Source organism: Festucalex cinctus, chromosome 8 (genome assembly GCF_051991245.1).
Source record: "Festucalex cinctus isolate MCC-2025b chromosome 8, RoL_Fcin_1.0, whole genome shotgun sequence".
In the NCBI taxonomy this organism is placed as follows: Eukaryota; Metazoa; Chordata; class Actinopteri; order Syngnathiformes; family Syngnathidae; genus Festucalex; species Festucalex cinctus.
This window is the reverse complement of record NC_135418.1, coordinates 29,129,132-29,153,796: the sequence shown is the minus strand read 5'-3', so window position 1 is coordinate 29,153,796 and position 24,665 is coordinate 29,129,132. Positions and strand designations below refer to the sequence as shown.

The 24,665-nt window shown below is 42.6% G+C and overlaps 1 protein-coding gene across 3 annotated transcripts in view; it reads left to right on the top strand.

Annotated features, from left to right (window-relative positions):
* mtss1 (MTSS I-BAR domain containing 1) overlaps positions 1-16,739 on the top strand; it is a 32,453-nt gene extending 15,714 nt beyond the window's left edge. The window contains exons 4-15 of one of the 3 annotated variants that reach the window (XM_077530014.1): positions 3,102-3,186; positions 3,572-3,663; positions 3,751-3,825; positions 10,127-10,284; positions 10,376-10,483; positions 11,575-11,672; positions 11,744-11,819; positions 11,971-12,153; positions 13,141-13,269; positions 13,354-13,507; positions 13,660-13,686; positions 14,687-16,739. In XM_077530014.1, the coding sequence (XP_077386140.1) occupies positions 3,102-3,186; positions 3,572-3,663; positions 3,751-3,825; positions 10,127-10,284; positions 10,376-10,483; positions 11,575-11,672; positions 11,744-11,819; positions 11,971-12,153; positions 13,141-13,269; positions 13,354-13,507; positions 13,660-13,686; positions 14,687-15,696 (2,195 nt within the window). In that variant the 3' untranslated portion in view covers positions 15,697-16,739. The remainder of the gene's footprint in view (positions 1-3,101; positions 3,187-3,571; positions 3,664-3,750; positions 3,826-10,126; positions 10,285-10,375; positions 10,484-11,574; positions 11,673-11,743; positions 11,820-11,970; positions 12,154-13,140; positions 13,270-13,353; positions 13,508-13,659; positions 13,687-14,686) is intronic. The other 2 variants (XM_077530016.1, XM_077530015.1) reach the window with 2 other exon arrangements.
* Positions 16,740-24,665: the final 7,926 nt, after the last annotated feature.

Genomic DNA, 24,665 nt, shown 5'->3' with positions numbered 1-24,665 from the left:
GTGCGTGTGTGTTTGAGATTAAGAACAGGTCAGATGTGTGTGTTCAGTGGGTGGTTGCCATGGTAATGCCCCTGTTGTAATTTTTCTGCATCAGCTTATTATTAGGGTCCTCTTGGAATTGCTGTTTATTATCATGTTGCATTTTTGCGTGGGTGCTTTTTGCTAGTACACTGTGAGATCTATTTTAGGGTTGAATAGTACTGATGATGGATGGATTCCTGAACACGGCCACCCACCAAACTCACTTAGTAGCAAGTAGAAAAATGAGCCCCCGGTGCGCTCAATGGATTTATTGAGCGAACAGTAAGAAAAGAAACGTTGTGAGGATGCGAATGGGAAGCACATTGCGAGCTGCCGACTAGCCAAACACGCAGACTAACTAACTAACAGCCAGCCAATTTCGTATTTGTTGACGCCCATGTCACTCACCAGTGCAAGCCCCGCCTTTTAAAGCCATACACAATGTGTTGGTGGTTGATCCCAAGGTGATGCTTTACCTCACATGCAAGTTATTGTTTTGCAAAAATGCACATTTATCCGAATACCGCTACAGTCGAATCGAGTCGATGGTATACTCGATAGAATACACTACAGTTCCAAGATTGGTGGTACGAGGGCCCTTTCATTGCTGATTGACACTCATGCGATTTCACCACCTTGATAGCTTGTTGTATTCTTGTATGCCATTCATTCATTCATTCATTCATTTCATTGCCTTCACTAAGTGGACAATAGTGTGAGCCAGTGTCACATCATTGATTGACACGCAATCGATCGGTGGCCACAAATAGAAGCCGCGAGGCGTCGCGTGTCTGTTTCACGCTGGATGATGCCACTTGTGACTCTGGGCTGTTGTTGCGCGTGTTTTGTGGCTTGGTCGATGATACCGGACTCGTCAAGATGGGATTGAATTAGTGAAAGTTGCCGACATCGGAGCCGTATCAGATGATCGGGCGATTATTCAATTTGCTACGTTCCACAAAACCAAGCGACGGTTCCGTCCGCCGACTTAGCTGTTTGATGCACCATGGGAGCATGTCTGACAAATGCTTTCAACACAAGAACGCCTCGATTTACACTCCAAAAACACTCATCTTAATATACTTAGCTTAAAAAATAAATGGCTTACAGATGAAGTGATTTTGAATAAAAATGCAACATATTCAAAAGACTCTTTCCTAATAGAACAGGCTAAGCTTGCTCAAAAAGATTTTTGCCACTCATCGTAGGCAGCAATTACTACTTTCCTATTAGCCTAGGCTTTCATGGCATACTACGGGTGTTGCAGAAAGAGAAATTCAAATGACCCCAAATTTTACAGGATCTTTGGAACGTGAATGATTCGGCTGTCAACTCTGAATTGTCCTCGCAAAAATTCAGCTACAATTCAAAATCTGAATGAAATCAGCGTATGCAAATGACCTCGTGATCAAATCCTTGTACGGCCCCCCCCAAGCAGTGATTGCAGCTTTCCAGGGTTTCTCAAGACAGATGGCAGGCACCAAAAAGCACAAGATTTCAAAACAAAGCGCACCCAATTACACAAGTGTTGTCATTATCAGCTGATTAAAGAAAAAGAAAAAAAAAGTGTCCTGCTTCCTTCCCTTCTGTGGTGCCCCCGCGTGACTCATCACTATGGCAACTAAGGAACAGTTGACGTCCTTTGGCATCATGAGGCTGTTTTTTTCTTTCTTTCTTTTTTTTCAAAACACACACACACAAAGGTGCTGACGGGTCATTATGGAAGTTTCCGAAGGTCAGCGACTGAAGGACGCTGCTTGCCTCATCCTGACAAACTGGTCAATGAATCAATAAGTGGATCAATACCAGCAGACAGGAAGATTGATGAAGTGTCGCGTTGTGTTCTGCTGTTGTCACTCTTTCAAACTCGAACTAGCGTTGACCACTCGGCGAGTTACGGGGGCGCATTGCCACGGTGACGCACTTTTCACATCACGCACACCTGCACAAGCTGCTGTTGAATGAGTCGTTATGAGCGGCGGGAGAGCGAGGCCGGAAAAAATGTTGCGCTCGGTGAGGCCGCTGAACAGTTTGTCCTCTGTCTATCCCTCTCAGGAGGGAAATTGTAAATGACGAGCGCAGCTTATTTTCCTTTCACGTTTCCATCCGCTTCCATGAAGCAGATCAGTCAGTGTTTGTCCGTCGTGACGGGTTCGGTTCCCCTTCAGTGCTGTTGATGAACAGCAAAAAAAAAACAAAAAACAAAAAAAAAAAAAAACTCTTACAGCTTTCTATCTTGCTGCCCCGTGACTAAACTCTGTGCTTGTTTTAATTCAATGATTTGAACGCGCTCACAACACTTTGATGGCTGCAGTGCAACAGGGAGGAACAGGCAAATAAAGCAAACACGCCTCGCCACACCTTGTACCTCGGCTTTGTGTACGGTTCGTGTGCGCATGCAGAAAGTTTATGAATGACAAATGCGGGAAGTTGGCTTACATCACTTCCTGTTTGTTCTGCCGCCTTTTCATGAATGCTGTCATTTGCCTAAACTGTGCCTCTTTCACTGGGCTTATCCCCCCCTCATTAAATTTTACATAATTCCATCTATGAGTCAGCACCCCCCCCCCCCCCCCCCCCCCCATATTCTTTCATCATTCAAAGCAGCCTGTTGAGTGCAATGTTGCGTTGCCATTTCGTTCACGCGTTCCAGTATGCTGTATGTTTCCCATGGCTTTATTGCCTGGATTTGTGTATAAAATTTCCTGCATCACAATGAACCAATTAATTAGCCATATTCTGCATCTGCAAGCCTGAGCTTGAGGTCCATAACATAATTAGCATTACATTATGTGTCATTGAGAAAGAAAAATGAATGCTTACATTTTGTGCTCTGCTGCACCATTAAAACAAAAACAGTCAACCAATGGCTTACTTTTGGGCTAATGAACTCATTCAACATGAGCCCTAACCTGCATATGCAAACATTTTTGGGTGGACGTCGGTGACTCGCAGAGGGCTCAGTCCCTCGACTAGTCATTGAACCACAGCGCCTCATTTAGAAGCAATTTTTTTTTTCAACTGGTTTCAAAAGGGCGACTTGCGTTCAGCATCTGACTGTTGCGACTTTTGTTTTGCAGGTGCTACCAAGGAGATTGGCTCGGCTCTAACCAGGATGTGTATGAGACACCGCAGCATTGAGTCCAAACTCAAACTTTTCACCACGTAAGACACGCGCACACACACACACGCATGCACGCGTACGTGCGTTTGTGCACAGGCGGTAGCAGGCGGCGTGTGATGTGTTTATGTACCTGAAGGGGAAGGAGGAGACACCAAAGTGCGTCTAATCACACCTTTTATCTCCGTGTGGAATGCCAGACGGCGATGACTCCGAGCTGACGTACGCTTGGATTTGTTATTGTTACGGCGATACAGTCTAGCTTCAATATTCATAAGACATTCATACACAGCGTGTACGAGGGCTGCTTTTTGTGCAACCTCACTTTTAAAGCACACTTCCCCCAAGTGTGAGCTTTATGCGATCATCTGTAAAATGAACAAAAGGCGACTCATGACGTTCGTTCAATCACATTTCTCCTCCTCCCAGAGCCATCTCGGAAAGTCTCATCACACCGTTAGAGTTGAAGATGGAGGAGTGGAGAAAAGCGGCCAGTCAGCTGGACAAAGATCACGCAAAAGGTTTGCCGTCTCGGACACGCGTAAGATGTGTCAACACCACTCCACAATGCCTCCTTCACGTACTTGTTTGTTGTTTTTTTGTCTCAGAGTATAAAAAGGCGAGGGCAGATATCAAGAAAAAGTCGTCCGATACCGTCAAACTGCAGAAGAAGGTGAAGAAAGGTAAGATGGAGGCTCAGATACTCAGCCATATGTAAATACAAAATGGCCGCCTCAAATTACGTCGAAAGCACAAACCGTGTGTGAGAGGCTTCCAAGTAGGGATGTAACGATAAGCGCAATATTGTGATATCGTGATATTAAAACTGCCATTTCCATTTGTGCAGTTCTAACTCCCTCTGGTGGCTAGTTTTTTTTAGTGCCATTTAATTTTCATTAAGGATGTTTTGGCCCTTCTATGTTTAAAATCTATACCAATTGTCAGATGAAGACGAACATAATATTACTGTGATGCAAGAATATATGGAGGAACTCTGTGTGTGTCCATTAACAACATAATAATAATAATAATTAGGGGTGTGAATTGCCTAGTACCTGACGATTCGATTCGTATCACGATTCACAGGTCACGATTCGATTCGATACCGATTAATCCCGATACGAATTTATAAGTCGATTGTTGCGATTTTTTTTCATTCAAATTTAGAAAATACTAATCAGTAAGCTTGTAGAGTGTAAGATTTATATGAAAATGTATTATTTATTGATCTGAAATTTCAGTCTTATAGAGGTTGTAATCTGTTTCATGTTTGAACAGCATTAAAATAAAATATTAAGGCTTAATGTTCCGTTCATATAACATTCTTCCATGCTCAAGGTGTGAATCCTAAAAAAAACAAAAAAACGATTCTGCCGATTATTGAATCGATTCGAGAATCGCGCGATGTAGTATCGCGATATATCGCCGAATCGATTTTTTTTAACACCCCTAATAATAATAATAATTGATGTTATGTACATGGCAGTATGAGCTCTTTTTTTTTTTTTTAACAATATTGTGACCTTTTTTAAATATCGCCAACTTCCCCACAATATCGTGATAATTATCGTATTGTGAGCTTCATATTGTGATGATATCGTATCATGACATTTGGATATCATTGCATCCCAACTTCGAGGTAAAGAAAGAAAGGAAACTGACATTTAGTCTATTCTCATGTCCATCACACACAAAAAGTCTCGTTCGTTTTATTTTGGGCTTTGCAAAATAATTAGCAAAACATAACATATTATTTAAAAAAAAAAAAAGTGCACACCTACACCCATGTGAGCATTTGTTTTCTTTAGTTTGCTAAATTTCTGCATGATGGGAGGCTCCCGTGACACACCCAGCGGTTGCCATGGCAACACCTGGCCACACCATCCCCAAGACCAGAGATTACCACTTGGCAGCGACTAAGACTGCCTATGGGCCTTTTACAGCTTGATCATAGGAGAGGGGCAACGCCCGAACACATGTTGAAACACACCTCCTCCAGGCCCGACAGTTAGTTTGTAAACACGTCACATACCCGTTGAGTGACACGTCAGACCCTCCCAAGGTGAACCCCACTCATGTGGGTTTTTATGTGTCCAGACTTGTTTATTTGTTTTGCTTTTGTTTCCCCATTTGACTTTGCGCACGCATTCCATCCGTCATCCTGGAAAGTGAAATAAAAGAAACACTTAAGTGATGGCCATTTGTGCCGGAGTCGATTCAATGCGGAGTTGGGTAAGCTCTGATCCACCAAAGGATTGGATCGATAAGAAGTGCTGCAAATGGAGATTCCCATTACCTGCTTTAAGAAATAATCCAGTGGCTTGATATTTGTATTTTTACTGACTCTCACACATCAGCAGAGGTGTTCTCACTCTGTTCTTGAGTAGAAGAACTTTGGAAATCCGGCTTAATTACGACATGCAGTTAGCTATAGCCACACCCCTAAAGTGCATATTCCTTTCGTGGCTGTTTTAGAACGCCTTGTTGTCAGCCATGAGTGCGTGCATGTCATGCAGAGATTGGTAGAAGAGCGATGGAGCATTGTGTGTGTTTTTTTTGTTTTTTTTTAATATGTCCAGCTTGGCAGGAGAGCTTTGTACTGCTGTGGCTGCTTCAGAGTGCCTCGTTGTCCCGCCATGACCCAATGGAATCTATTTCAGACGTCGTCTTTCAGCTGAGATTTTTCACGGCTCAAACATGTTGTCATAAGAAGGTGGTCAATGACGTAGCATCCACTTTGGCAGGTCGTTACGTAGCAGACGCATTTGAGCGACAGTTGAGCAGGGGTGTGGTCTCAAGCGCAATCAGCGGACGCAGCCCCAACATTTATGAGTGGAAATGGTGGCTTGATTATTATTATTATTATTTTTTCATTATTTTGAAGGCTCATTTTCTGTACTTGGCGGTTCTGACATGGTTGTTAACACTCGTCTGTGCTGTGTCAAATTTAAGAAGACATTTCTTTTTATTTAACAAAGACTTCACAAAGTATTTGTACTTCATTACTTCCCACCACCACTCCTCTCAACCTTGTTTTTCTTGTTTTTTTGCAGCGCTTTTGCCGCTAAGCTCCATTTTGCATGTCGATTTCTTTTCCCTCGGCGCCCCAGTTCACTTCAGTTCATTCGTGATAGGCTTGGCTGAAATATAATTACGGATCGTTCCACGTTTCCGTGCGTGCGCGCGCGTCGACACACTCTGTCATTATGCGGCGTTCGACCACTTCAAGATCGCGTCTCAAGTTGCTCGCCGTAGCGAGAGGCAGATGATGGGAGGAGTCGAGGGAGCTTTTAAAGGTGGCGGTCACTCTGCACTTATATGTAAAGGATGTGTGAGATCTTAAATGGAGTCAAATGAGAGAGTTAAAATAAGAAAATGATGTGCAAAGAGTCAGCCTGGGCTGTCATTGACCTGTCGTGTTGTTTGCTATTGTTTGGTTGAGGAGGGATAATCCCCAAGACAAATTCGTCTGTCGGTGAGGAGCGTGGAGTTTAGCTAAACAAACGTTTTGCATTTATAAATCAAGTTGTGGCCTCGAGGTTAGGGCACAGACCATTTGAAAGAAGTAGACGCAACCACAATGGCGTCACCCGCTAGTTTGTGGACTACAAGCCCCCCCCCACCCCCACACCTTTTGTTCTCCACAGTGTTGTATTCTACTCCATAGTGTCCGTGTTGCTACTCTTGTCTCCACATATGGAATAATGATCTTTCCATTAGAGATCGACCGATATGCTTTTTTCAGGGCCGATACCGATTCCGATTATCGGTAGTCAAGGAGGCAGATAACCGATATTTGAAGCCGATATTCATTTGCAGTAAAAGTTAAAATGTTGGCACCAAATTTTTGAATAATGCAAACCCTAACCGTTCTTTACAATGGATTCTCACACTACACTTTTCATTTTACATCCTTCTATCTGCAATAAGACGTTGGTGGCGGGGGGAGTTAAATGTGGGGGCCAATGTGACATTACCTTTTATAGCATTTGGGATACTTGTAGTTTTATTCTATAAATGTTATATTTTTATATTTTGAAGTAATAGGAGGAACCCTGTCATTCAAAATGTGCATCAGCTGTGGCATTACTTATTACTACAGCAAAAATAAATAAAAAAATTCCATGAGAAAAACTATTCATCCCTGAACACCATACAGTTCTTGTAGACCTTATTATGATTATTGTTATTGTTACCATATAGACAGTTTTGATAAGCTGAGGATCTTAAATCGAGAACAGCAATATCATGCTACTCCTCTCTACAAGAGAACTGTCAAAAGACACTTCATCATGTAGTTTACTGCCACTTAGGATGCCCCAATCAACGCAGAAAAAGGGTTGAGTAAAATAACTTGGTTATAATAATAGTAAGAATAACTTGGTTAAACAGACATTGTTGCGGTGGACCGCTGCCAGTTTCTGCTGTTTAATGTGTTTTACACTTATAGACACGTGTGTGTATATGGGCACACTATTCTCTCACTACTGTACTGTACTGTATCACTTAATGGCACAGATGTACTTGTCTAAGTAATAACTGGGCTGCAACATTGCTAATTCACATTAACAAGCACTATCTTAGCTGTCCACATGAATAGTTACTAACACACGAGAAAGTTATACAACACACCAAACATGAGCTCATTATTCAAAGTATGATGCACGTAACGAAATTACATCACTGAACATTAATTGCAGCCGTGTACGGCCGTAGATGTTACATATTAGTGGCATCCATTGAGAGGATAATGTCCCAAATGACGGCAGACATGACGTGAAAAGAGAGACAAAACGAGCAAATAAGCACACTATACTTTAGTGCACTTCTCTACTAATGCCAAACATACGGAAGAGAACACGTTCGTGTAGTTAAACGGTGTTTGAGACACTTAATTAGTTACGGAGCGGACTTTAACGAGGTGCACAACGAGCTGTCAATCAAATCGACGTCGAAGCTTAAGGCACACAATGGCAAACCAGTGCGACAAATAAACACAATATAAAGTAACTAAACGCTATTTAGTGTCACTGTGGCATCTCACTGCATAATAACCGCTATGCAACAAGTAGTGGACGTGACCCAGAATGCAATGTGTGCGTCACGAGAGGTAAATATAATGACGTTACTCTACTCTTAACATGGAACTAGACAATATAATAATGACAACTGTTAATATTTGGAACCTTTCTAACAAACATTATTTACTTAATTAAGTGAAAATGTGTGTGATTCCCTCCCCGAGTAGTTCAAGTAGCGAATTAGCTACTGGGTGTTAGCCTACATGCTAAGCTGAACACACCACTGTTAGCTAGCGGGGATTCAATGCAAGGCAATGCAGCTCCATTCATATAGTGCATTTAATACACAACATAATTCAATGTGTTTAGCTTATCATGGTGAAACGATCGGCGGAGTCTCTTCTCTTTTAACTTACCTTCGAAGCATGTGTCTGTCGCGTTGTGTACGTGGGTGCGTGTGTGACCGGCTACTGTGATACAGGCATACACTACTGATTGGTTCTGGCTCTTGCACGGCTAACCAATCAAATGCTGCTATGGGCGTCACATTGCTGGAGTTGGACTCCATAACAGACAGAGACGCTCTGGGCTGCATTCGAAGCGAAAAGACGGAGTTTTAAATGGATCGCTCATATCGGCCGTCAGATTAATAAAACAGACCGATACCGATATGTACCAATATGTCAAATATCGGCCCCGATTATCGGCCCGACCGATTATCGGTCGATCTCTACTTTCCATGACCAAGAATGAAACACACGAGGCCGTCGTTTTCCGCCATGGTGATGACAACAACACGCTCGTGCTATCTGTTGACATCTGAGGAGAAGAGAATGTCCGACGTAGCTTTTTTTTGTTGTTGTTATCGCCGTTAGTGAACGAATGTCATTTAAGGCCGCCCTAGGCTAGCAAGTACCCCCAGTGTGTGTAAAATGTGTGTGCGCGCGTGTGTCAGGTATGCAGACGAACTGGTTTTTACGTCCAAAGAAAGTGCTTCCCATGAGCCTACTAGCAAGCATCACATTTTTTTTGGCTACTGTTGCTTTCTCTCGTCAAGTGCTGGAGGCTGTTTAAGCTCACTTTAATGGCTTTTTAGTTTAACCATTAAGAAACAACATCCACTCATTCAAATGCTTACATACAACTAATGATTATTTTATTAATCTATTCGTCTGTCATTTATTTATTTTTTTAGAATAGCAGATTAATTGAAAAACATAAATTTCCTTCACTTTATTAAAAAATAAATAAATAAATAATTTAACCTGTCAGAAAATGAGCAAAAATGTCGATCATTCTTTTTTTTGGCCTTGTGGTTGCAGTTGGCTGTGTTTGCTACTTTATTTTAGAAAATGATTTTTTTTTTTTTTTATTTAAATACGAGGCATCTTTTTAATTCCCATGGCAATTAGAGGTACACATGCTAACTTTGTTAGGATTAAAAGGAAACGTTTTTGCATCACTCTGCAAACACCTTCCGGTTCGTTCTCCCTCGTCTGCGGGGTCTCTACAAATAGATTAGTTTTACTTTAAAATTTGCTATATAGCGGGTCAGCTTCTCTTCACACTGACATGACAAGCATTTGCCTGCACAGTAAATAAAGGCTTTAGAATGGTGCCAGTTGAATCCACTTTGCATCATTTCCTACGGGGATTAAAATGTGTTTCTTGAAAACAATGCATCCTTTGAAGCCAAGCAGTCAATGTGCGATTAAAAATATTGAAGGAAAATGTCAGTCAAGTACGTGAGAAACAGCTGATTCAGTATTGTTTGTGTTTGCCCCTGTAGTGTGTGACACAGTAGTCTTTACTGCCCCCTGTTGACAACTGTCTGACATGCGTGAGATGTGTTTTTTTTTTTTTTTTTTTTTTTTTTTAAAGACTAAACATTCTGGTGTTTATTTGTAATCCTACCAATGTGGATATTTGATCAGTTAGAAACATCCTGTGCGTGTGCGTGTAGGGAAGGACGCGGTGCGCGGGCAGCTGGACAGCGCGCTGCAGGACGTCAACGTGCGCTACGCCGTCCTGGAGGAGACGGAGAAGAGGGCTGTGTGCCGGGCGCTCATCGAGGAGCGAGCGCGATACTGCACCTTTGTCACAATGCTGAAGCCAGTGCTGGTCAGTGAGCGTGTGCGTGCGTGCGTGCGTGCGTGCGTCGCCGCTAATCGATAAGTAGTACAAGTGTCGATGGTGGCCGCGTGCTGTTTAGGACCACGAGATCAACATGCTGGGCGAGGTGACCCACCTGCAGACCATCCTGGAGGACCTCACCACGCTGACGGCCGAGCCCAACAAACTGCCACCAGCCAGCGAGCAGGTACGCCAGCGACGATGCGATGACACTTCCGCGTCCTCCTTTTAATTCCCGTTATTGACCAGTTGTTTGTGCCTCAGCATTTGCACATTTGCTAGGAAAAGACCTGATAATCGGCGCTGATATTGGGCATTTTGACGAGTATCGGCTGATAAAAAATAAATCTCAAAGAATTTTAATTTCAGGGAACATTTTATTAAAATTTCCAGTTTTAAAATTTCCTGGGAACCATCTGAAACTTTTGTTTTTGTTTGACATAAAAACTAGAAATGTGAAAGAAGAAATTTGACAGTTTTAAGATTTCTGGTATTTTTAAATTTTTTGGGGAAAAAAAGATTAACTGTAGAAAACTATACAGAGAGATGGTATGAAGTTTCCATTGAACTTTTTAAGACTTACTAATAACCTTGGGAGCTCCCTGAACATTTTGTTAGAAATTTAAATGGATATCTCTTGTCTAACACAAAAAAAACAACTTTACATTTTGAAAAATCTAAAAAAAATAAAACAATTAAAAAAAAGTTCAATAAACATGCTTTCAGACATTACAACAAAGTCAAGGCATTTGCATTTAAACATCTTTTGACGTCAATATCCTCCCACTCAGACATTATCGGCCTCCTTGACGACTAATAATCGGCATTGGTTTCGGTCCTGAAAAAAACAACATATTGGTCTATGTCTAAATTTGCACATTTTGTTCTTTGGAACCGACACTCCTTGTTTGCTGAAAAACTTGTTTTGGGGCTAGGGACAAAGCAATAAACTTAGTACTTTGGCGCCATCTGGTGGAATATTTGGAGTTGCTGTTAGTTGTAGTTTCGAATTGAAGTGTTTTTATTTATTTATTTATTTATTTATTAAATGTATTTGCGCTAACATAGCCACCTAAATAGCTAATTAAGCTAATTCAGCTAAGTAGCTTCTATAATTATGCAAGAATATCACATTATATTCATTCAAAACTCCCCAGAAACCACATAAGTGCATGGTGCACTACCAACTGATGTATTTTGCTTTGCTAGATATTGAATATGTATTGGCTCTGTAGAGGCCTGATTCTGATGAGATTTATTTATTTTTTTCCTTCTCAGGTGATTTTGGACCTGAAAGGTTCCGATTTCAGCTACACCTACCAGACGCCACCGGCCTCTCCTTGCAACACGCTGTCCAGGAAGAGCAGCATCAGCAGGTGGGATTTGCTCCAACAGAACATTCATTTTACACAATTGAAGCTGATGAATCTTTTTGTTCTTTTGTTAGCTACCAGTCTGGGTCGGTGCGACACGTCCCTTCCTTGGACTCTATCAGCTGCGCTGTGGATGGCGTGCACATCCAGGTAACGTCTCGAGCTCCAGCTGTATGTTGCGGAACGCACGTCAAATGACGTCAGCGCCACACTCGGGCGGAATCCACGTCTTAAAAAAAGCGCTCCCTCGAATGTTTGACTGCAAATGAAAGGCCGCGTGCTTGCCTCTTCCTGTGTGTAGCAGCAGCGCTCCTCCCAACGTCTTCTGCTCGGCTGCGACGAAAGCGGCCGCTCGCTCAGCGAAGGGAGCTCGCCCTCTCGCCCGGGCGGCCGCCACGGCGGCAGCCGCGGTCGCCACGCTTGCAACGCCGCCGGCCAGCGGCTGGCGCCGGGCCGCCGCGTCAGCCGTCGGGATATGAGCACCGTGAGACGCGCGCTAATAATTTCCTCCATTTATTTACTTATTTAGTTAGTTATTTTTTGTTTGCTGTCATCGCATCATCACATCGCCCTCAGTGTGTGTATTGCCGTTGAGTTCCTCGTGCTTGCACACGTAATTCGTAATTTTCAGTTGCAGTTTGCAGTCAAAAATGAAAAAAAATGTATTAATCTGATACACAAAAAAAATGGAAAATGTACTATTTACTACTTTTAAGCAGGATACATAATCAGTCGACCAATTAATTGTCCAATATTAGTACTTTGCAAATCTATTAAAAAAAAAATATTACATGAACATATTACAAAATAAGTCAAAGACTGACATTCAATTCAGTTCAAACTTAAAAAATAAAATAAATAAAAAATTAAAAATTTTTTTTTTTTTTAACCTCTGTTGCAAGTAGGGCTAGGTCTAAAATATTGATATATCGAATCAATATTCCTTTTCATAGCCCAATATTGCTTAAAAAAACAAACGTATAAATATGTCTTTGGGGCTTGTAATTTTTTTTTAAATAAAACGTATTTATACGTTCTTGGGAGCAAATGAGTTAACTAAATCCAAAATCAATTGTGAATCAAATCGAATTGATTTTGGAAATCTGAAATCTGATAGCCAGTCCTGGTTGCAAACTTATATCCTAAAGAAGAGTCCACTGTAATGTATGTAATTCATATGTGTTAATGTAGAGTTATTTTATGAATTTATTATTTTCTATCTGAGACAAAAAAGTTTGAAATCTTGTATTTCTTGTTTTTGTGTGACATTTGTGACTTTATCATTTTTGAATTTGTTCAATCAACCATGCCACCAGCATTATGAGCGACATCGGAATGCGTCAACGCCATTGTCGTCCATTTTGTATTCCGTCCCCACGCTTACATTTAGCATCCTCGTACATGTTCCTTCATTGTCGTTTTGTTGCGCTCGGCAGCAAACTGATGTTGTTGTTGTGTTTGTGTGTGACAGGATGCAATGGGCTCCACCAATCAGATGGCTTCTGCGGGCACGGTGGGCGAGAACGGCCTCCTGGCGCCCCCGCACAGCGCCTACACGCAGCACGGCGAGAGGGTCCGCGCCATGTCTGCATCTGGCAAGGTACGTCACGCACGCACGCACGCACGTGTGACACGGGCAAAGTCACGTGAGCTCACCGTTGTCGTCCGGTTCGTCTTCCGTCAGTCGTGTTCGGCCCGCGACCAGCTGGCCTTGACGCTGGGCGCGCTGACGGCGGACGCGCCCGCGCGTAGCAGCCGCGACTCGCTGCACTGCTCCAGCGGTTACAGCACGCAGACCACCACGCCGTCCTGCTCCGAGGACACCATCCACACGCACGGTAAGTGCACGCGCGCTCGTCACAACCGCCCTCGCCCTCGCCGCCGTCGCCGTCTTGAGCATTTGTCCGTCCGTCTCTCCGTCCGTCCGTCATCTCGGTCTCGAGTTGTTTCTCTGCTTAAAACACAAACCAACTCCTTCCTTCTCTTCCAGCTGTAAAGCGAGAACCTCCCCTCTATGGTAGGTCTCTGGCTGACCTTTCACTATTCCGCATCCTGCTCGCGTCCTCCCTTGAGTGTCGTGTCACGCTCGTGTTTCTGCTTTGCTTGCATTTCAAATCATTTAGAATCCGCATTGAATGGCGATGACATGAATGCACTCCAGCCTTGCCCATTATAGCAATAAAAAGTTCACATTTTGTCTATAATTGATTTGATACTTTCATTATTTTTCATGTACAATTTAGTACCTTTAAAAAGACATTTTGCAACCTGCTGTCGACTGAAAATGACATCACAAGATGCTCAGGTAACCATTCACAGCTCAGCTTGTGAATGTCACATGACCAAACCTAGCAAACAGCTGAGCTGTGATTGGTTACCTGAGCATCTTGTGATGTCATTTTCAGTCGACAGCAAGTTGCAAAATGTCTTTTTAAAGGTACAAATTGTACGTGAAAAATAATGAAAATATCAAATTTATTATAGGCAAAATATTAATGTTTGACTGTCAAAAATGACTAAAAGGCTGGAGTGGATTCATGGCATCTCCGTTCAAAGTTTCCCTTGAATCTTACCTCTTTTTAAAAGTGCAATTAGTATACCATCTCTAGAAATTGTCAGCTGTAAGCCTTTAAGGGGCGGGGTTAGTCCATGCGTGAGCATCTGTGCTAAATGAGCCAATGAGTTAAAAAGCTGCTAAAATTACCTAAATTTGGTCATTTGCAAGGGAAAATGTTTGCATTTGACCCACTTTTATAAAATTGCTAAAAGCTTCCAAAGGTTTTTTTTATTTATTTATTTATTTTTATTTATTTATTTATTTATTTATTTATTTTTCTATGTGGTTTACAGGGAAAATGCATGCATTTTAGCATTTGAGTCACTTTTTTTTTTTTTTTTGTACAATTTACCAAACAAATTTCCGAATGAGCTAAATGTGTTGCTAAGTGCGGATCTGGTCTGAAAAGTTTGTAACTGCACTGAAAATCCCTCACATGTGTCTCGTCTCCCTCTTCCAGTGGACTACGAGTCCATTTCCTTCCACGGGGACGGCGACTCCATCTCCCTGCACCACCTGTCGCACGGCGGCGGCGGCGGCCAGTCGGACTTCGACAAGTCGTCCACCATCCCGAGGAACTCGGACCTGGCCTTCCAGTACCGCAAGTTCGCCCAGTCCAAGCGGCCCGCCTCCACCGTCAGCCTGCTGGCCGAGACGGAGCTGACGGGCGGCGGCGGCGGCGGCGCGCACACGGCCACCATCCGCCGCAAGCCCTCCACCAAGCCGGCGTACCGCCGCGGCACCGTCAGCGGCGGCGTGCCCATCCCCATCTGCACGCCGCAGGTGCCCGCGGCGGGGACGAGCGACGAGAACGTCTTCGTCGTCACCTCCGGCCTGGCTTACAATAAACACTTCGCTTCCACGCAGAGCCTCAGCGGCCCGCCGCCGTCGTCCTCGTCGTACTCGCCGTACTACCAGCTGGTGCCCGGGCAGATGCCCATCCCGGTGCCCGTGCCCACCGTTCCACCAGAGGGCGCCGTTGCCAAGCAGCAGCAGCAGCAACTCCAACAGCGAAACCAGCAGGCGCAAATGCAGCAGTTTCACCACGAGCAGCAAAAACAAAACCAGATCCAGAACCAGATCCAAAACCAGCAGCAGTTCTACCACGAGCTTCAGAAACAGAACCGGCCCCAGATCCACAACCAGATCCAGCCCCAGTTCCAAAACCAGCAGCACAAGCAGAAGCTCTTCCACCAGCAGAGGGCGCAGCAGCAGCAGCAGCAGCAGCTTCCGGCTTGCCACGCCCAGCGAGGGAACTCGTTCCCGGGCTACGCGAGTCAGGAGCAGCCCCCTCCGCCCTCCAGCCTGGACCAGGACCAGGACCAGGACCAGGACCAGGACCAGGATGTGGTGATGCAATCGTGGGGGGACAAGGACATGCTGCACCTGATCCGGAGCGTGAGGCTGAAAAGGACCCTGACCAACGATCGCTCGGCCCCCCTGCTCCCCCCGCCGGCCAATCACAATTGAGACGCCGCTTGTCTTTTTGATTGGTGCACCTTTCCCAAAAACTTTTTTTTTTGTTTTTTTTTTGCGTATCGCTTCACGTTATTGACCGTGAATTATTAAGCTTGCCAGATTGCCATACATTTCTGGAATGGAGTTAGGATGGGGGAATTTAGCTCCCCTTGCCCACATGTGAGGGCATCACAGTACTTGAAAGGGATACTTGACTCATTGAGCCAATTTTAGCAGTAAAATGTTCATATTTTGTCAATAATTGATGTGGTAACTGCATTATTTTTCATGTACAATTAATAACTTTAAAAGTAATTTTTCTACTTGCTGTCGACTGCTGTTGAGCCATGATTGGCCGTAACCTACTTCCTCAGCACAGGTGATGTCATCAGCAGTCGACAGCAAGTTAAAAAATTACTTTTTAAAGGTATTAATTGTACGTGAAAAATAATGACGTTAGCACATTAATTCTAGACAAAAATATGAACTTTTTACTGTTGAAAGTGGCTTAGTGAGTCAAGTATCCCTTTAATTGCTGGTTTTTTGTTTTTTACTGTCGAGTTAGTAAATCCTATTTTGGCTTGCATCACAAACCAAAAAAAAAAAAAGTTTGAACCAACCTTCAATTTTTCATTTCCATGAATCGTCGTTCAAAATTCAAATGGAAAGTCCAATTTTTCCTGGAAATTTCTCAGCCCGATTAGTTGGTGACGAGTCACTTCCGGCATCCAGGAAGTGTTTGTGGCCTGTGTGCGCTTGATGCGCATTCCCCCGACTCCCAGCCGGGTGGGGGTTTCTTAGATAACGACGTTGACGCGTGGCCCTGAGGCCAATTTCATTTTATTTTGATTTGCTTTCCATGCGGATCTTTCTGACTAGAATTCAACGTTGACTGAAGCTGATGACTGCGAATACGTTTGAGGAAATGAAGCTGAATTTGCAGTTTTAGGATTGAACACAATCCTCAGAGTCGAGCTGTTGTTTGTGTTTATTTTATTTTTTTGGCTGATGATTCATAGCGGGGCTATGAGGAGAACAAGCTAAAAAAAACAAAAGTTCCCATTGCTGTTTTGATTTTTGCCACATGATGGCGCTCTTAGCTTTCGGGATCTAGTTCAAGGTTAGGGAAGCTTTTATTCAGTCCGTTGTAACAAAAGAAAACAAAACAAAAAAAGTTCCTCTGAGGTGTTTTATGGGCTGAAAACTCTGGGTTGGAAATTTTTTTTTTTTTTTTTTTTTTTTAAGTATGAAAAAGTACAAAAGTCAACTTTTTTTGTGCCTCTTTTATGCCCTGCGGTTTAGTTGACTCAAAAGACGTTTTGAGTGTTTGTAGGACGTTGTTGAAGTTTTTCGTTTGTTAGCGTCCACGGTTGCCATGGTTACAGTTCAGCTGGTGTTTTCTCTCTCTCTCGTGCTGTCTGGTTGTACAAATTCCCGTTCAAAATAGAATATTATTCATATTTTTCTGCATCGGCCACGTCGGTCGGGTATGACGCTGACGTCTTATTTTTTTTGTAGAAGATGCTTCAACCAACAAGATTGTACTTTGATTTTTGCTGTTGTTTTCTTCCCCTCCAAATGCTGTCAATCATCTTCATCATAAATCATAATTATAGTGACAATGCTTGTCAAAAAAAAAACGTCTGCTTGTTGTCCTCTTTCAAACTTCATTTGACACGATTTGTCAATCGGATACATAAAAATATATATATTTCAATGAAAATAATGAATTAATGGTCCATTAATGTAGTGGGTCAAATTGTCCCTTTAAAAAAAATAATAATAATAATAATGACGGGACAAATATTTTTTAAAACATTATTTTTATTTAGAAAAAAAAACAAAACAAAAAACGTGGATAAAACTGTTATGCTGGTCTAATGTCTTGTTAATGCATATGAAAAAAATGAATTAAAATGTAATGCCAATGGAGAAACGATTTGCATTTCACCATATTAAAAAACTATTTGTGCACATGGGAGTTAGTGGGGTGATAAATTAAAATTCAATAAATTGTATTAAATGTAATATTTTGTTTATGAAAGAAATATGATATACTCCCCTAATACTAAACTTAATTGAAAAAAAATCTTAATTTCATTTATAAAAGTTATAAAACAACCACAATTAAAAGTGCAAATCAAATATAAAACAAAAGAAAAAACAAAATGTTCCCAGATTTTAAAAAATAAAATTGATCAAACCGTATTTTAATGAATGTTTTTTTCCCCAACATTAAACAAATTAAAAAAAAAAAAAAAAAAGCCCCCAGGTCCCTCCCTGTCCTGTCACAGTTCGTCTTCGGCCACAGGTGCTTCTACTCAACCGGCAGGTAAATAAACAAACTCGTGCCTGGATTTGCCACCTGATGAAATGAGATGAAATCAATTTCTCTCCCTTGCGTCATTATAGGCTGTCCCTAATGTTGTGACCTTTTCATAGAGGGCGCCGAGGCGTGTCAACAAGAACAACAATGACAACAGGTGAAGTGACTCACCTTTTTTTCCTTTTTTTTTTTTTTTTTGTGCCTTTTTTCTTCTGCGCTGACGCTCCTCTTCGGTCTCAGGTAACACAAAACAAACGCACACGCTGACTCATCTTAACCTCGCTCCTGTTTACTGTCTCTTAAAATAGCATCCAATCATCTCTAATGGATGTTGTGATCTTGTATAATCACTTCACTGCGTTACATTTCCATTTTTTTTTTCATCTTATTGTTTTCAAAATGTCACCAGAAGTCAAAAGCCTGACATGATGACGTCACCCCCCGTCCAATTTACTCTCAAACGGACTCAAACAAACATTTTCTTTTATAACCACAAAATACAAGGAAGTCAATCGGATGAATTCAGAATATCTCATTAATTACTTGAGTACAAAATGCGTACAAACACCGCAAAGAGATTTCGGTGTTTTTGTAACCACCTCAAGTTGTAACTTGGTGGTCCAAATTTGGACCCAGGGCCTCGAGTTGGACACTTTTCCGGCCTTGTTATGGAGCGAAAATGATCTCACACGAAGCCACTCATGCATATTCGGAGCGTGAGTCACCGGCTGGCCCAGATCGGACCCGTGACTCAGCGGCCACGTCACGGTGACTTTGCACAAATCTGGCCCGCTCGCTCGCTCGCTTGTTGCAGCCAGATTGCACCAGCCGAGCCGAGCATGCCCGCTTGCGCCAGTAGGGGGCGCAGCACACCGTCACCCTCAACGTCACCTCACTCAGGAGAAGTGGGACAAATCTTGAACCTTTTCCACTCCACAATTTGAGAGTTTTCAGACACGTTTCACGTTTTGTGTTGGCGCCAACATGGAAGACAATGATTTATTTTACTCAAAATGTGCACAATGCTCAACATGAAAACATATTTACTGTCATTTATTTTTGTAAACGTATTAAAACGATTTAAAAACACAAGAAATCAATTAGATAAAATAATAATAATACATTATCATACATGTAATCAACCAATTAGATATAAATAATGAATTATAATAAATTATAATACTTAATAATAATACATTATAATAAATATAATCATAAATATTTTTCCCCTCAAATCATGCCATAATGACAACAAAAATATTTTTTTAAATGTATAGATTGATTAAAAAAAAATAATAACATGCGGTGCATCTGGAAAGTATTCACAGCACTTTATTTAGTAGTAGTAAGTATTTTTCCCCTCAAAATTTCACATACAATCTCCCATCATGATTATCTGAAAATGTTTTCTTTCATTTTATTTATGTAAATATATAAATAATTTACTTTTTTTATTTTTTTATTTACTTATTTATTTATATTTTTGGTTATTTACCTATTTATTTTTCATTTATTTACTCATTTACCTATTTATTTATTTATTTATTTGTTTACTTATTTACCTATTTATTTATTTACCTGTTAATTTTTTGTTTAGTTAGTTATTTACCTGTTAATTTTTTTATTTACTTAGTTGCCTATTTATTTTTTTATTTACTTGCTTATTTACCTTTTTTTTTTTTTTTTTACTTATTTTACTGAAACTTTGGATAGTCATAAATATTCACAGCTGAATGAGTATTGCACACAAAATAAATAAATAAATAAATAAATAAATAAATAAATAAACCCAGAGGAAAAACTCGCGTCAAATGTTGCTGGCTGAACTGAGCTGACGTTTCGTCCGACTTTTTGAACACTTTGAATGAATCTGATGGCGACTTTGACTTTAGCCTTCATATTTTTTATTGCCTTCATCTTACACACGCAACCGTTTTTATGACATTTGTGTTGCTGTCGCGTTTGCTGCCATAAAACAGACCAGCAAAGCTCAGAGAGAGCCGCGAAGGGCGGCCCTAATCATACGGCGGCGGTGCTAACGAACTCAAGGTTAGCTAGCTGATAATCCGGCCCCCCCATCATTGCCGCCACCAACCTGTTATCGCTAACCAAACAGTGGCGGCGGGATCAAAAGGAAGCAGAAGGCCGCAGCGTGCAAACACTTGTGACAGATAACAATGAAGAAAAAAAAAAAAAAAAAAAAACTTTTCCCACTACCGGAGTTGCTTGAAAAAGTCTCCCTTTTTATGCACCGCTCATCATTGTGGCGGTTGGAGTGAGTGCCTGCGCTGCGTCACTCCTGCAGCCATTTTCTAATATTTTGATTCTCTTTTGGAGTTGAACAAGCTAGCCGAATTATTAGGAACATGTGTCAGCGTGATGCTGTGAAGTTGTACACCACTCGGATGTACAACCTCAATAATGCGCCATGGTTAGTTAAATATGGGCGAATATTTGATCCGAGTCCGGTTATAGGCATCCTTCCACTTGAACAACAAATGACGTCAACACGCACGCACGCACGTGAGGCGCACGTTTCCCGCCAAACGGGTCCGCCGGGTCAGACGTTCCCGGGAGAGCGTTGCGACCCTTCCCAGCGGGGCTTCTTCGCCATGGCAACCGGGCGTCTCGTAAATGCCAAGTCGTCACGCTGTGACGGTGACACACATTGTGGCTCTGCTCACCTGTGTCGACGAGTGTTTCCATTTGAGTCGTGTTTTCTTTTGTGTTGGGACAAACAGTGGAATCAGGTCAGCTTTGTGCCGCCTCCCTTAAATAAACATCAAGAAAAAAAGACGACAAATAATGTGTATCCTTCTCACACGGACGTGAAAAAGTCCCACTTGCTAACCATAACAGCAGCACCTAAACAGTGTACATGGAGGCGCTGTCTTTAATTGCAATCAAATCCACTTAGCAATGTTGTTTGGATGCTCCACAATCTTGTGGTACTGCCACAATGTTTTATGTCCCTCCACAATGTTGTGTGGTTGCTTTGCAGTGTAGTGTCGCTCCATAATGTTGCGGTGCTGCTCCTCGATGTTGTTTGGCACTCCATACTGTTGTGTGGTCTTCCCTCAATGTTGTGCAGTCACCCCACCATGTTGTGTGGTTGCTTTACAGTGTTGTAGTGTCGCTCCATAATGTTGTGTGGATGCTCCACAATGTTTTGTGGTCACTCCTCAATTTTTTTTTTTTTGGCGTCCCATAATATTATGTGGTCTCTCCACAATGTTGAGTCTTTGCTTTACAGTGTTGTATGGTCCCTCCACAATATTGTGTGATTGCTTCACAATGTTGTGTGATTGCTCCACAATGTTGTATGCTCACTCCACAATGTGTGCATGCGCCACACTGTTTTGTGGCAACCCAGAATGTTATGTGGCTGCTCCACAATGTTGTGCAATCCCTCCGCAAAGTTTTGCCACTCCTCAATGTTACTTGGCACTCCATATTGTTGTATGGTCTCTCCACAATGTTATGTGATTGCTTCACAAAGTTGCTTGCTTTACAGTGTTGTATCGTCACACCACAATCTTAGGCGAGTGCTTCACAATGCTGTGTGATTGCTCCACAATGTTGTATGCTCACTCCACAATGTGTGCATGCGCCACACTGTTTTGTGGCAACCCAGAATGTTATGTGGCTGCTCCACAAAGTTGTGCAATCCCTCCGCAAAGTTTTGCCACTCCTCAATGTTACTTGGCACTCCATATTGTTGTATGGTCTCTCCACAATGTTATGTGATTGCTTCACAAAGTTGCTTGCTTTACAGTGTTGTATGGTCCCTCCACAATATTGTGTGATTGCTTCACAATGTTGTGTGATTGCTCCACAATGTTGTATGCTCACTCCACAATGTGTGCATGCGCCACACTGTTTTGTGGCAACCCAGAATGTTATGTGGCTGCTCCACAATGTTGTGCAATCCCTCCGCAAAGTTTTGCCACTCCTCAATGTTACTTGGCACTCCATATTGTTGTATGGTCTCTCCACAATGTTATGTGATTGCTTCACAAAGTTGCTTGCTTTACAGTGTTGTATCGTCACACCACAATCTTAGGCGAGTGCTTCACAATGCTGTGTGATTGCTCCACAATGTTGTATGCTCACTCCACAATGTGTGCATGCGCCACACTGTTTTGTGGCAACCCAGAATGTTATGTGGCTGCTCCACAATGTTGTGCAATCCCTCCGCAAAGTTTTGCCACTCCTCAATGTTACTTGGCACTCCATATTGTTGTATGGTCTCTCCACAATGTTATGTGATTGCTTCACAAAGTTGCTTGCTTTACAGTGTTGTATCGTCACACCACAATCTTAGGCGAGTGCTTCACAATGCTGTGTGATTGCTCCACAATGTTGTATGCTCACTCCACAATGTGTGCATGTGCCACACTGTTTTGTGGCAACTCACACTGTTATGTGCATGCTCCGCAATGTTGTGCAGTCCCTCCACAAGGTTTTGCCACTCCTCAATGATGCTTGGCACTCCACAATAGCGTGTGATTGACAATGTTGTATGCCCGCTCTACAACACAGTTGTATGGCACCCCACAATGTTGTGTGGTCACGCCACCATGGTGTGTGGTTGTTGTACAATGTATGCATCCTCCATAATGTTGTGTGGAGTCTCCATAATGTTGTGTAGCCTAATGTGGTCCTCCACAATGTTGTGTGCTCATTTTGCAATGTTGTGCCCAACAAGGAAGCCATGCTACATATGTCACTTGACAGAAATCTTATGAATAACAAATGACTGCTAACATAGTTTCATATGATTTCAATGAGTTTAGTGAATCCCCCAGTAGATGCTTTGTCCCATCTACATTGAAGTGTAAAATGCTCCGGGACTTTCTTTGTGTAAAGACTTAAACGGATGTGTAAAGTACAGAGAAGAAAAAAAAAACAGTTTGAAGAAGAGTTTCACTTGTCTTAGCTGGTGGTTTCGGTGAGGGTGGGCCGGTTGTGTGAGCGTGTGTGTGTGGTGGGGGGCAGGGGTGGGCTGGGGAGGGATTGATGCGAGGCCGTGGCAACCAACCCCGCTGAACTTTTGTAGCCGCCTCGTGCTTCCTCGCTGACGACGGCGCCGCAAGTCACGAGGGGAGCGCAAAAGCGCGCCAAAGTTCCAAGCCTCTCAGCCAACGGGGACGCGGCGGGGGCGGTCCTAGTGAGCGCCGCGGCGGCGGGGAAATACCGCGTGTGCGTGCGCGAAATGACTCGGTGCAACTTGAATGAGTTGCACTCGCTCCGCCGCAAGACCTTTTTATTTTTTTTTTACTTACAACTTTCTTCTTGTTTCCAAACGGAAAATGATAACATTTAGCGCTAAATGGCATTGTTGCGCTTTCATGTTTTTACACGGCCTCTTTACTTCACAGTAAGCATGAGTCAGCAATTCTTCAACGTTTCTTGTTAGCGTCATGCTAACACATAATTGGGGAACGCCATCGATCGGCGGGCGGTCTTATAACGCCTCCGATAGGCCACAATATAATTCTCGCTGGAATATATTATTTATCCTCTTCTTCGTTTGTCACTGATGACATGATTGCATATACTGCCCCCTGGTGGACACACACCAAAAGAAGCACAACTTGTGCTCTGTTTATTCAATTATTACTACTAGGGCTTGACTGATTTTGGATTTTTTTAAATATAATTATGATTAAGGTATTTTAATTTCTGATTTCCAAGGAATTGGTCAAAGGGGGGCGGGGTTTGAATTTGTGTCCAGTCCACATTAGCGCTCACAAGAGGGAGTGGAAACGTACAACTACAACTGTGTGTGCGCGCCTTTGTGTAAAATGACACTACCGGCAGAAATACCGATGACGTCGTCGTCGTCGTTTCAGCGGCACACTGACACATGTTGATGCACTCACATGTTCGCACACTTTCACTCCTCGCGCGCGCACACGCACGCACGTTAGTGTATTTTAAGGGCCCGTTTGATGGTCGGCAGTGTTGCGTAACGCTGATAGCGAGGGCCAGAAACGGGTTAAAACTCAACACCGCCGTTTCGTGGAAAATGTCGTTGGGCGTGTGAAGTCCGAGTCGCACCTCAGCTGCAAAAAAAGCAAAAAAACGCACACCTCCTGTGTTATCACACCTGCTTGACATAAAACGTGTTGTGTGTGCGCGCTTCCTATCAGAAGACATACAAATGAAAAACCGGCTTGCTAACCCGCCCCTGGAATTACTTTGAAAATTCAGCCCCTGAAGCCAGTTTGACGTAGCAACGTGAAATTTGGTCGACTTGTTTGGCGTGAGTGGACCCACAAAAAAGTCTCAAGAAGTCATGCGCTAAAAGACACAGGATGTCAGCCATTTTGGTTTGAAACAGCCCCATTGGCTTGGTCACATTTATTCGAATTTTACTTTGAAAATTCAGCCCCTGAAGCCAGTTTGACGTAGCAACGTGAAACACAAAAACAAAAAAACAAAAAAAGACCTTTGACCTTCATGTTTGTTCACCATTTTTGCTCCCAATGTCATGTTTTGTCTCTGCTAGCCTTTTTCACTTTCTTTCTTTCTTTCTTTCTTTCTTTCTTTCTTTCTTTTACTTCCCTCCTTTCTTCCATTTCCTTCCTTTCACTTCCTTCCTTACATTTCATTCCTTCCTTCCTTCCATTTTCTTCCTTCCTTTCCCTTT